Source organism: Lepidochelys kempii, chromosome 12, assembly GCF_965140265.1.
Source record: "Lepidochelys kempii isolate rLepKem1 chromosome 12, rLepKem1.hap2, whole genome shotgun sequence".
In the NCBI taxonomy this organism is placed as follows: Eukaryota; Metazoa; Chordata; order Testudines; family Cheloniidae; genus Lepidochelys; species Lepidochelys kempii.
The window spans coordinates 13,317,048-13,329,071 of record NC_133267.1 but is presented as its reverse complement, the minus strand read 5'-3'; the positions used below and the strand labels follow the sequence as shown (position 1 = coordinate 13,329,071).

The 12,024-nt window shown below is 37.0% G+C and overlaps 1 protein-coding gene across 9 annotated transcripts in view; it reads left to right on the top strand.

Moving 5' to 3' along the window:
* FTO (FTO alpha-ketoglutarate dependent dioxygenase) overlaps positions 1–12,024 on the top strand; it is a 326,144-nt gene that overhangs the window by 78,710 nt on the left and 235,410 nt on the right. For all 9 annotated transcript variants that reach the window (XM_073307614.1, XM_073307611.1, XM_073307615.1 and 6 more), the window contains one exon: positions 8,969–9,112. In XM_073307614.1, the coding sequence (XP_073163715.1) occupies positions 8,969–9,112 (144 nt within the window). The remainder of the gene's footprint in view (positions 1–8,968; positions 9,113–12,024) is intronic.

Sequence of the window (12,024 nt, the reverse complement as noted above, 5' to 3'; positions counted from 1 at the left end):
TAGATGCTGATGATCCACTACAAGTTCATAATTAGAAACTGAAACTATGGGCTTTGCTGTACCCTTTGAAATGTAAGAAGACTCACATTGACTTAGTGGTCTTTGGATCAGGACCATAGTGCATAGGCAGCTGCTGGTATTTTTACGTGTATTTTCTCACTTCATATTAAATCCTAAACTATAGCTCATCTTATTAAATAACATTTACATTGTAATGGGGTTGTTTTTCCCCCTCACACTGTACACCCTGTAATGAAAATACCTCATTTGCCCAAGTTTATAAGGAACTTTTTTCTGGATTACCTAACAAAGCTGATTTATTTATGAAAGTGTGTTTCTAAATGTCACCCCAGTTGTATATATGATATGGATGGTATACATATAACAAATAGCAGGTGGCCAAACTGCAGCTCACGAGCCACATACAGCTCTTTTATAGTTTGTGTGGCTCGTGGAGCCCCCCATAATTTCCCCCATTCTTCACCTATCAGATTGGGGATGGGGGGAGATCAGGGCTTCTGCCCTGTGGCGGGGTGTGAGCTAGGGGCTTCTGTCCAGTGCGGTAGAGAGGGGCTCGCAGCTTCAGGCCGGCGGGGCATGCCTGCTGGGGCTCAAGGCTTCAGCTGAAGCCCCGAGCCCCAGCAGATGTGCCCTGGCTCTCGAACTTCTGAAGATTAGCATATGCGGCTCAGAGGGTCAGTAAGTTTGGCCACCCCTGCCATATACTTATATGTCCAGTAAGTTAACACTACCTATTGAGATGATAGTGGGTTGTTAAAAACACGCCCATTTAAATAAGAGAACCATAAGCATGAGGCAAAGTGGAAGTGTTCATGCACTCTCATAACACATGAAACACTCTCTACATTAATGTAAGCCTACTTGTGGAAGTGGATGAGAAAACTGGGCCCTTTACATTCAGCCATATTTGAGTTAACCATATAGAAAAGGGTCTTGCATTTCTTCATAATTAAAAGCTGCCTCTGGATTGTTATTTTACCCAATGGTGCCTACACAGAGTGCAGCACATAGGATAAGTAAGATCATCCCATGTTTTAAAACCACCATAAAGGCCAAACCAAGGTATGGGTTAGAATACGAAAGAGTTCTTCGGTTGAAAACAGACCCTTTATTTTTTTTATCTGTTTTTAGTGTAATATAGAATGTTAGCACACATTAACCAACCATTGTATGAGACTATTATTACTTTTTTAAAAAATGTGAGCTACATAAAAGAAAGGTTCTGCTTAGAATTAAAAATCATTAAAGAATTTAAAAGTAGAGGCAAAAACTTCCAAATATGAGCCATTTTCACAACCATAACAACCATTTTATCATTTTATTTTTTTAAAAATGGGAAGATTACTTCAGATTTGAAGTTTGTTCATTTTCTTCTCCAGTGCATCTCAAAGCCTGACTTTGACACATGTGTTAATAATGGTCTCTTGGCAGGACCTGGAAATCTAAGGAGTATCACTTAACTGGAGACAGTATGCAGAAGGACAAGAAAAGATTTATTTATTTATTATATAGAAGTAAATGTTACTAAACTGGGACCTGATTCTGCAAGGTGCTGAGCACCTCCTGATAGGTGCCAAACACCACTATCTTCCAGTGACTTCAGTGGGAGTTGAGGACACCTAGCAGCTGCCAGGAGGCACTTAATACCTTGCAGAAAATGACCTTTAGTGCACTGGTATGTGATAGCATTACACTGTTACAAAAGTTTCTCCCTGTCCAGATTTACTAAGTACGGTTTGTCAGTAGTCTTATTGTATTTCCCTGCAGTAAAGCTACATAGTATGCAGGAATAGCCCAAGCATTTAATTTCACAAATCCAAGGAAATGGGTAAACTTTTAAAAACAGTTACTACTCCTTAAAAGGTTAATTAAGCAGCAAATAACGTTGTCAATTAATGTTGAATATATACACTTTTTTCTCCTCCTCCATCCAAGAAGCTCTCATTGTCTGAAAAATATCAGACAACTTAAAAGAACTGTTTCTGTAATTTTCCTAGTTATAGTTTTTAACTGCTGGCAGTTCTGAGCCGTGAAAATTTTTGATAAGTCTATCAATATTAATAAGACAATACTTTGCAATTCTATAGCACTTTCAATTTGTAGATTTCAGCAATTTGCTGTAGTTGGCAAGTATTACCATCTCTATCGTACAGATGAAGTAACTGAAGTACTGAGAGGTGATGAGGGTCACACAGTAAGTCAGTGGAAGGTTCTTGAATAGACCACATACTCCTGACTGTATTCCCATTCTCAATCTCCTAAACAGAAGCTGCCCCGTTATATGTCAGTATTCCTTATTGGTATTTAAAACTGATCCCCATTTTACTAATTACAAGCCTGATTGTCCCTGCTAGTGTTTGGTGTGTTTTTACTAAATGAGTGAAAGCTACATCTAACTGAGTAGAGCTGTTTGGAAATTTTCTGATGGAACAGTTTTCCACCAGAAAATGCTGATTCAACAGAATTGAAACATTCCACAGGAATTTACTGAATTTGTTGACATTCTAACTGAAACTAGGAAGGTTTCTGTTGCTACCCCATGATCTCAGCTCCTGAGCAGCCTATTTGGCAGGCTGCTGCCAAGCCAGGGCTCCCAGGCTCCTGGCTGCTCGTTGGGGGCTGCCCTGAGAGGCGGGGAGTCAGCTGCCCAGCTCCCTGGGCTGCCTGACTCACCTGACTTTTTATTTTAAATGAAATTTAAATTTGTGTGTAATGCTTTAAAGGTATATAATACAATTGTATTTATTTTATTTTATATTTTAATATATTAAATTTAATTTTTAAATTTCATTTTTAAAATTATTAAAACATAAAATAAAATAAATACATCTGCTACTCTAATTAAAATGTTCCACTGTACTATCTTATTTTCTTGTTCAAAGTTTCTCTTGTTTGATGTTATAATGAAATAGTTTGATGCTTTGATCGGTATTAATGAGAGTAGCAGCTGCTTTTAATATCCTAGAAAAATGATTCCAGGCTAACACAACGGTATTAAAAATAGCTGCTACTCCAATTATTTTATTTTCTTGTTCAACAGTTTCATAACAACAACAAAATGTTTTACTCTGTTAATTGGAGTAGCAATTGTTAACAAATTGAAGAATAAAATAATTTAATATAAAACTAAATTTAGATTAAAATATAAATTACATTAAAATAATATAAAAATAAAAAACTGCCAAAATCAAAACACAATTTTCAATTTTTCACAATATTCTTTTCTGGAATTTCTATTTAGCAGGAAATTTATAAATTGGAATGGATTATTTTAGAATTTTCAGCATTTCCCGTGAAAAGGAATTCTGTGTTTCAATCAACTCTATACCAGGAGTATAGAGTTTAATCTACGAAAGAGATGCTATTCTGAGCTCCCATCACACAGGAGCATTAATATAATGAACAAGACTTACTCAATTTCCTTTGGCCCTGTAGAAGAAGTTGGTGTGGCTATCCAAAATAGAGGCACAATAAGGGCCATATATCCGTAATTTATTATGGACCTGCCTGAAATAATTGTAGTTAAACGAACAACCCAAGAAAAGAGTATGCTTTGCAAGGAGGTTTTTCCTTTTGGCGCACATTGGTCCTCTAGGCCAAGGAGTCTAACCCTTTTCTCATGGAAAATCATGCAGTGACCCTGATTCACTGTCTTTCACTTACGTGGGATTTTCAGAACCTGGTTTAGAGGTTGAAGAAACAGTTTTCCTCTGTATGCTTTACTGTATTTTGTTTGGCTTGTTGCCCTATAAGCGCTGCTTGCTGTGTAAATCTCTTAGAGTAATAAAAAGGCTGGATCTGTTAGCTGACAGGTTAATGTTTAACAGTTTAACAAAACCAATGATTAACTGCAGTAAAGACTAATTTTGAAGGAACCATTATTTTTTACTTTCATAAAGTACAATTTGTTTTTTTCATGTTTTTAAAAGCAACATCCCTTTGCTAAATTTAATAGCTGCCCCATCATTTCTACAATAGCGGGGAAAGAAACTGAGATACGACATTGATCATTTCCTCAGTGGTTAATAATAATAATAAATAATTAACAATTTGAATGATCCTAAAGATTTATAATTGACATATAATCTCCTCTATTTGCTATTTAATGGACACAAGTCACTCAATAATTTATTTGTATAACATTAAAAGCAATCTTCAATGGTTTCTAACATGAGTAATATGTTCTAGATACTGATTGTGGAAGAAATGCTATATGTAAAAATATTTCCTCACTGCCTGGCACTGAATATGTAGCCAAAATGCTCATTTCTGTATGTGAATTGTATAATTACTCAATAATTGCTAGAAGTTATTCATTACTCGTAGACGTTAACCACCTAGAGGTAATTTTCTGAGGTAGGTTTAGGGCAATTGTTGAGTACTTTCAACAAGTTAATCACTGTCCAGAACAATGATATACTTGTGAAAATTTAAGTTAATAGCAGCTCTTCATAATGTTAATATTAAATCTTTATTTGAATTAAAGATGTCAGTTTGTTTTTCTCACCACCATCACTGTTTATATCGATAAGATTTCTCTCCCGCATCAATTTAGAGAGGAAAGAATTTCCCCAAATTCTTTTTTTTTTTTTTTTTGGTAGTGCTTTTGTTCCTGATATGTTCAGACACTAACTGTTGGGAGAAAATTGCAACTTCTGTTCAAGGGACAAATTGATAAGAATGCAGTTTCAGGAAATCCCTTTTTTGTATATATAAATCCCAGTTGGAATTGAAAATTTAAATGACACCCTTGTTAATACCAGTATATTGTTTTTAGAGAATCATTTTTTTAAAAGATGGTTAGAGCGCCTGTGATGGAAGTCACAGTCCAAGTTAGATCAGTTCAGCTATAAAGAATCTTGAACTATAAAGAGTTTTTGGCCAGGGTGCATACCACAGAAATATGTGTTCTGTGACTTCCAGATTGGATTACTGTAATATGCTGTATATGAGGCTATCTTTTACCACAAACACTGAAACTTCAGATAGTGAAGAATAAAACTACCCACCTGTTGAATGGTGCTTCTCATTCAGAGTTTTGCATGATTGTTACGGCTTCCAGGTGATTTCTGAGTCCAATTTAAGGTGTGCAATATGGTTTGATTCCTGAGTACCTTTGAGAGGGGGAGGGCTGCTGGTGGGGCATCTTTTTAAAAAAAAAAAAAAAAAAGAGGTCCTCTACTCTGAGCGTCACCATTAGCATTGGTCCTGCAGGGGCTAGATTTGTTGACCTTTATTTCATATTGCAAACTGAATCTTTTCTCTTGGGCTTTTTGTGAGAAAGTGAACTGATTGGGTAATAGTGGGTGACAGTGGAGTCTCAGTTTGGGTGGAACAGGGAGGGATTTTATATTTTGGAAATTGATTCCACTTTGTATGTTTCACAAAACAATATACAAGTGCCCAATATACAAGTGCAGAGCTTAAAAATTGAAATAAATAATTCTCTCAAGCATAATCCTTTGCTCTACCTTGATATGAGAGCTGTTAGTTGGGGTCAACAGCAAAACCAGATATTACAGGGTTTTTTTTCTGCTTAAGCTGGCAGTGATGCTTCTTATTAAGAAATGGGACATGGCATTAGGGTTTGATTTAGGATTAGGTTTGGCATTCCAATTCAAGGTTAAAACAGGGAGCATTTGGGTTTGAAAGTGCTAAAATCTCTCAAACTGTTCTGTTTGGCCCAAAATGACAAAGAAACCTCTGAAAGTCAGCTGCCTTTGCAAGACTTTCTCCATGGTGGGCCAATAACTAAACTAGATCTAGAAAAACAAGCCCTTCATTGTTCTGGGTCCAGATATGACCCAAAATCCTAAGGGCAGTGTGATGTGATGTGTCTGGCCTTCTCTGTCTCCTGCTTGGGGTGTTGCCACCCTGACACACCCCACCTGGAAAAAAGTGTCAGAGGGACTATGAGTTCAGATCTCCAAGCACAGTCTAACATTCAGTCTGTGGTATTGACCGAAGCAATAAGACATGGTCCTTAAGAGTCTAGAAGGGCTGGGAAGGGGCAGTAGCCAATCAGGATCCACCAAGAGAGATAAGAAGGCTTGCCTGCTTCTTCTGTGGAGGAGTGCTGGGTGAAGCTGGACAGGAGCGGAGTTCCCTTGGGTTTAATCCAGAGCCCCAGGTCCTGATCAGGGCCTAGCCATCCTCTGTACCTTCACCTGAAGGAATGTGACAAACTGGGTATTTTGTTCTGAGGTTCAAAGATTCAGGTGGCCAATTTTTGAGTCATACTTTAACTGTTGAAGGACGAGGAAGGAGTTCCTTGCATGAACTGCCTTGCTCTGGGCAAGCTGTGACAGGCAGGTTCAAGATTCTGGGATTCAGAATACCTCTGAAATACCAGACTGGGACATCAAGCCTGGTGTTCTGGCCAAATTTTACTTCAGTTACTATATTCTCTCTATCACAACTTCCTCTTTAATTATGGCCGGGTAGGTACAGTGTGTCCAAACTGTTGTAGGAGTGTTGCTATAAGCTTGTTACATAGTTGCAGCATTTCATTTCGGATGTGAGCAAACTAATACCTGAGGGCCAGATTCTGCAGTCCTTTACTGAGCAGATCAATGGGAGTTTTGCTTTGTTTTTATTAAGTACTGCTAAATTTGGCAATTTCTGTGTAGTTTGTTCCAAGGTAAACAAATCTCTTTAAGGTCTGTTTGTATTAAAGGTGCTATGTATATGCAAGACCCATGTGATTACAATACCTATAGTTTAGTTGTAGAACTTGAAACATCCACATGTTTTAACTTAAACTGGAACCATAGTTGTCTAAACAAATATATGGCCTCATTGCTGCTTGAGGTGACAATAGGATTTTATTATAACTTCTCCCTACATATAAGTTTTGCCAGCTAACGTAGGGATAGGCCACAAATGATGAGAAGCCTTATTTTAAAATCACTTTGGCACAACTGACAGAAGCAAGTAGCAGCTTGCTTCCATTTGTTTCCAAAATAACATGGTAAGAGTCATAAGTTTCAACTGCTGCAGATAATTATTAGGTGCATTCATTGGGAACATAGGGAAAGAGCGTCTGTGAGCTACATCTGAACTCTGTACTTAAGCAATAAAAATTTTATCAAACTGCAAAAAACTAAGTCATTTTAACGAGCACATTCCAAAGGTGCGGGATTTATGAGGAGACCCCAGGAAACTTTGATTGAAATTGCTGTCTCTGATTGTAGTTCTATATTTTATTGGTGCCATATTGTGAACAGTGCTGCTGCCAAAGTGAATGGGAAAGCAGAATAACAGACAGAGTTAACCCACAAAGGTTACCTCTTTTTATAATATCCATGATGTATTGCATTAAAAATGCCTTGAAAGCCATCCTATTTGCAGTTTTCAGAAAGCATTTTTTCTTAAATTAAGTTACGATTTATCTGAACAGGGCAGAAAATATGAAAGCCCCTGAAAGACTTTAGTATTGATTTTTCTCAGAGTATTTGCTAGCTCTTGTTTTCTCATTTGTGTGCTCCTTGATGGAACAGCCTAGAGCTGTGCACTGATCCTGAGACAAAGCTTTAGCAGGATGAGAAGAACAATAGTGAGGGGCAGTATTGTGGGGCTGATCTTATAATAGGAGTTTTGCCTGAGTAAACAAGGACATCAGGTTTGGGTTCTGGGATATTTACTTTTTTTTCTTCCTGGTTCCAGAATTTAAACAAAATTTAAATCACCTGGAAAATTATTAGAATTTTATTAACTATTATGCCTTCCCCCAACTAAATAAACACTGTAGTAGCCATATGTGATGAATGACTTGAATATTCTGAAGGCATGAGGTCAATGCTACTCTGTAAGTGTGTGCAGAATAATGAAAGTTATAAATCTTTTTTCTAGTATTTATGTTCTAAAAATAATTAAGCTTAAAGTCTACAAAAATTATGACATTAATGTGTATGTGTTGTGGCAGTGAAATAGATCTATTCAACCAATCTGTAATTATTGATTCTTTAAAAATTAGGCAACATACAATTGTTGATTATTACTAGCCATCGATGGTAGTTGAGTACCAGTTGCTCATTAATAGCTGTGTCCTCCCCCTGACAAAATGCTCTATTACATCAGCCATTAAACTATTACACCATAGGTTCCACGTACCCTATTATAAATGTAGACTGTTCCTTTCACTTAATACTGCATTATACTCAGCCTCTGAAAATAGTTCTAGTTGAGAGATTGAGCTCCAAATATTTTTTCATTGCACTGGATTATTATTTTTCTCCTAGTTTATCACATTCATGTTGTTTAATGATAAAGCAACCACATGAAGATTAGATTGTACAGAATCTTCATTGGCTGTTGCCCTCTCTAACGTGTTTGAGTAGTCTAATAAAGGATGGAAGATAGGATTCAAGGATTATCTCTTCAACTCTGCTGATTTTTTGTGTGGCTTTATAGAAGTCACTTGAACTTCACTGAACCTTAGTTTATGCTTTGGTAAAATTAGAACTAATGACATGTAAACAAGTTTAATTGTTTTTAAAGTGCTTTGAAATCCTTGTCTCAAAGTTATCTTAGAATTTGTTTCTTCTTACATATGTGGTATCATCTTTCCAATCTAATATTGGTAAGTATACTACTATAGTTTTAATACTCTGCAATAAAAAACCTCCCAAACCTCCGATCCAAACATTGCAGAACTGTAGGGAATTTTAGATGTGGTGCCAGACTTTATTGTCCTGATTCTCCATTGTCCTGTGCCTCGTGTATACATTTTGGGTTTGTAGTGTTTTACACGCACTTTATACTCGCGTTCCATTGACATCATTGACTGCATGTGGTGCAGTTCAATGGAGAATTAGGCTCAGTGGCTTATAACCATACCTAACGTATTTGGGTTTGCACTACTAAATTCTTCTTTATATTGTGTGGTTCTAATCCTCCCTCATTTCTTTGCCTTTTTCTTTATGTCTCTCTTCTTTTTCTTGTTTAGGTTCTGCATGTGACAAAGATAATGAACAGTATGTGGAAGGGAGAGACCCAGCTGACTGGCACGTAGGCCTGAAGGTAGCATGGGACATAAAGACACCTGGACTGGCAATACCCCTTCACCCAGGAGACTGCTATTTTATGCTGGGTAATTTTCAAAGGTTTAGGAATGCAAATGTTTCTATTGAAAATATAGGGCAGATCATCAACTGGAGTAAATTATCATAGCTCCATTGATGTCAGTGGATGTGGGTGACTTACAACAGCTGAGGATCTGGCCAGAATGTGTAATTACTTTGTGGTTTTTTTGGTCTTCGGAAACTGTTTTCTTCAATTTTTCTTGTTTTCTTTCTTGTTAGTGGTGCAGAGTGAAGTTTACCTGTAAGCCTTTCCCTGTCTCATGCTCAGATTGCAATTGAGGTTAGCTTCAGCACAATAGGAAAATTTCTTTAGCTTGTACTTTAAGGATAAACTACTTGTGTGAGAAGTTGAGGTGTTATTTCTTATTTTTAATGGAAGCTTCCTCTTCCTCCTTTCAAGACACAGTTTCCTGGGGAACAATAGCCATCTACTTCATTGTCTTATTACAAAATCTCCCCGAAAGTGCGGTTTTGGGTGAAGATGGACTATACGTGTATGTCATTTGTTTTTAAAATGTCCATATATATAGCTATAAAAACAAGCTGTGTATATTGCTGTTGTCATTTATATTTCTGACTCCTCGGCTCAGGATGAGATTTTCTTAGTACTTCTTTGCACTGTTTTCTGATGATGTGTTGGTCACCTGCTTTAAGTATGAGCCTTTCTCTCATTCTGTTACATTTTTGACCAGTGTGTATTCAAGAATACCCTCCTCCAATGTTGGAATTATGCTGTAGAATTGAGCTGTTCTATTCCAAAAAGGAGCCTGGATGCATCACTTGTTTGAGGGACAAAGAGAATTAAATCGGGCCCACTGGTTCTGGCAGCTGAAGTCCAACATTGCTGTTAATAGTACAAGGCAGCAAGTCAGGGAACATAAGTAGGTTCATTCTGGATTAGCATTTCCTACTAATTAAATCACCTTGTGAATAAACCGCAGCTACATCACACCATGAGCCATGTGACCTAAAACTCAGACAATCATTGTGAGACTGCAGTGATTGCCTGTATTGGCTGTTCAGAGATTGGTGAAACCAACACCCTTGTTGACACGCCCAGTTCATGCACTTCTGATATGTTGAGGCCCAAGGTACTTCCACAAAGCAGCTCTTCCTACCTGCTTACTTATTGGGGTAGTTTTCCTTTTCGCTTTTCCGCATTGTCTATCAGGTGAAACTGAACAACTTAGTTACCACAAGTGAATTTTTTTCAGAGTGCCTGCTAATATCTTGTACCTCGTTCTGCTCTTAGCTACACCTCTACAACCCTATTGAGGTCAACAGTGTGGCATATGTGTAACTAAAAGTAGAGTGTGGCCATATCAGACTTGAGCATCTCACAGAATAAGATACGGAGTTGTTTGAAATCCTTGAATAGTGTGATAAAGAAGATGTGTCTAACTTTTCTTCTTCCATTAGGATGTGGGCTAGCAGTCTTGAGAGAGAGAGATTTTTTTTTTAAAATCAAAGTGAAGGTTATGTGACAGTTAATAATTCCCTTTGTAAGAGTTTGTAATCCATCTTTGTGCAATAGCTATTCTAACATCAGATGGGGAGATTCATCTAATTCTTATTGACTGTAAAGTTTATGCCTAATCAGCCTTGTTGGCCAGCTGATTCAGAAGACAAATTGTGGAATGGATGTTCATCATCAGTGATTTTAGTACTGTTTATTTTAGTACTGTAAATCATAGCTGGCTGAACTTTCAAATGGTAAGGACATTCCTTATTCCCCTGATAGGAGTTAACTTTATATACTGTGGCTCAGGCACTGCTGGAAATGCTATATAAAGGACGGGTCAAAAAATGTATTTTATTTAACACCTAACAACATCCTGATCATGTTTAGGTGGAAACAGAGGACATATTAAACATTTTTCCAGTTATGGTGTATAAATCACTCTTTCGTATTAATACTTCATAGAAAACTACTGTTTGGGACTCTGTAGAGCAGGTGTTAGATATTCTCTTCTCGGTTTCTAAATCATTTACAATTACCTTTTAGCAGGATTAACAAAAACATCTATTTGAATTTAACAGCAGTAATAATATAGAAGGGTCCATCCTAGAAATGAAACTTTCTGACTAAATCATATCTATTTTATTAGTTGAAGTGAGTGACTTAATATAGCTGGTAATAACCTGTAATTAAGGGACCTATATTAGCATTGGGTTGTTCTGTATCTTCTTCATGTTGTTGGTTTGCAAGCACACTATTTTAAGAGTAGATACAAATGTGGGATGACACATAAGGTGTGATTCAATATATTGGGAGATTTAAAATATGGGAACATTATATAAGAGGTAGCATGATCGCAAATGACCAAATACTAGTTAATTTATCCTGTATTTCTGCATTTCACGCATTCTAGAATCTCATCTTCTCCTTCTCAGTTACCTGGGGTACTTCCTCTATCATGGCTGGAAAACAGTGGAAACAGTTAGAGAACATGCTGTTTGATCCATCTGGAATTTGTACCATCTGGACTTGTACCAGTGTCACTTTGGGAATCAGCTAGTAGATGCTGGTGGAGGGTGGGGGCAGCATGTTTAATGTTTACAATAGGGGGAATGACAGTCGGGACTTCCACGTACTCTTCCTGACTCTGTCTTTGACTCATGTGATGGTGGTAAGTCGCGTCACCTTTGTGTGCCTCAGTTTTTCCATTTGTAAAATAACATGTTTACTTTACATGAGAAAAGATGTCAGATTCAGCATGCTGTTAATCATTTAAAAGCCAGCATTTATCAATAGTTATTGCATAGTGGTATCTGAGATACTCTATTTCCTTTTCTTATGTGTGTACAGGAAGTAGCACATCTCTTCATCAATACCATTGTGTGAACATTTGATAAATACTGACATTTTTAATGATAACTTCTCAAAATACAAATTATTTTTATTATTAATAAAAGCCGA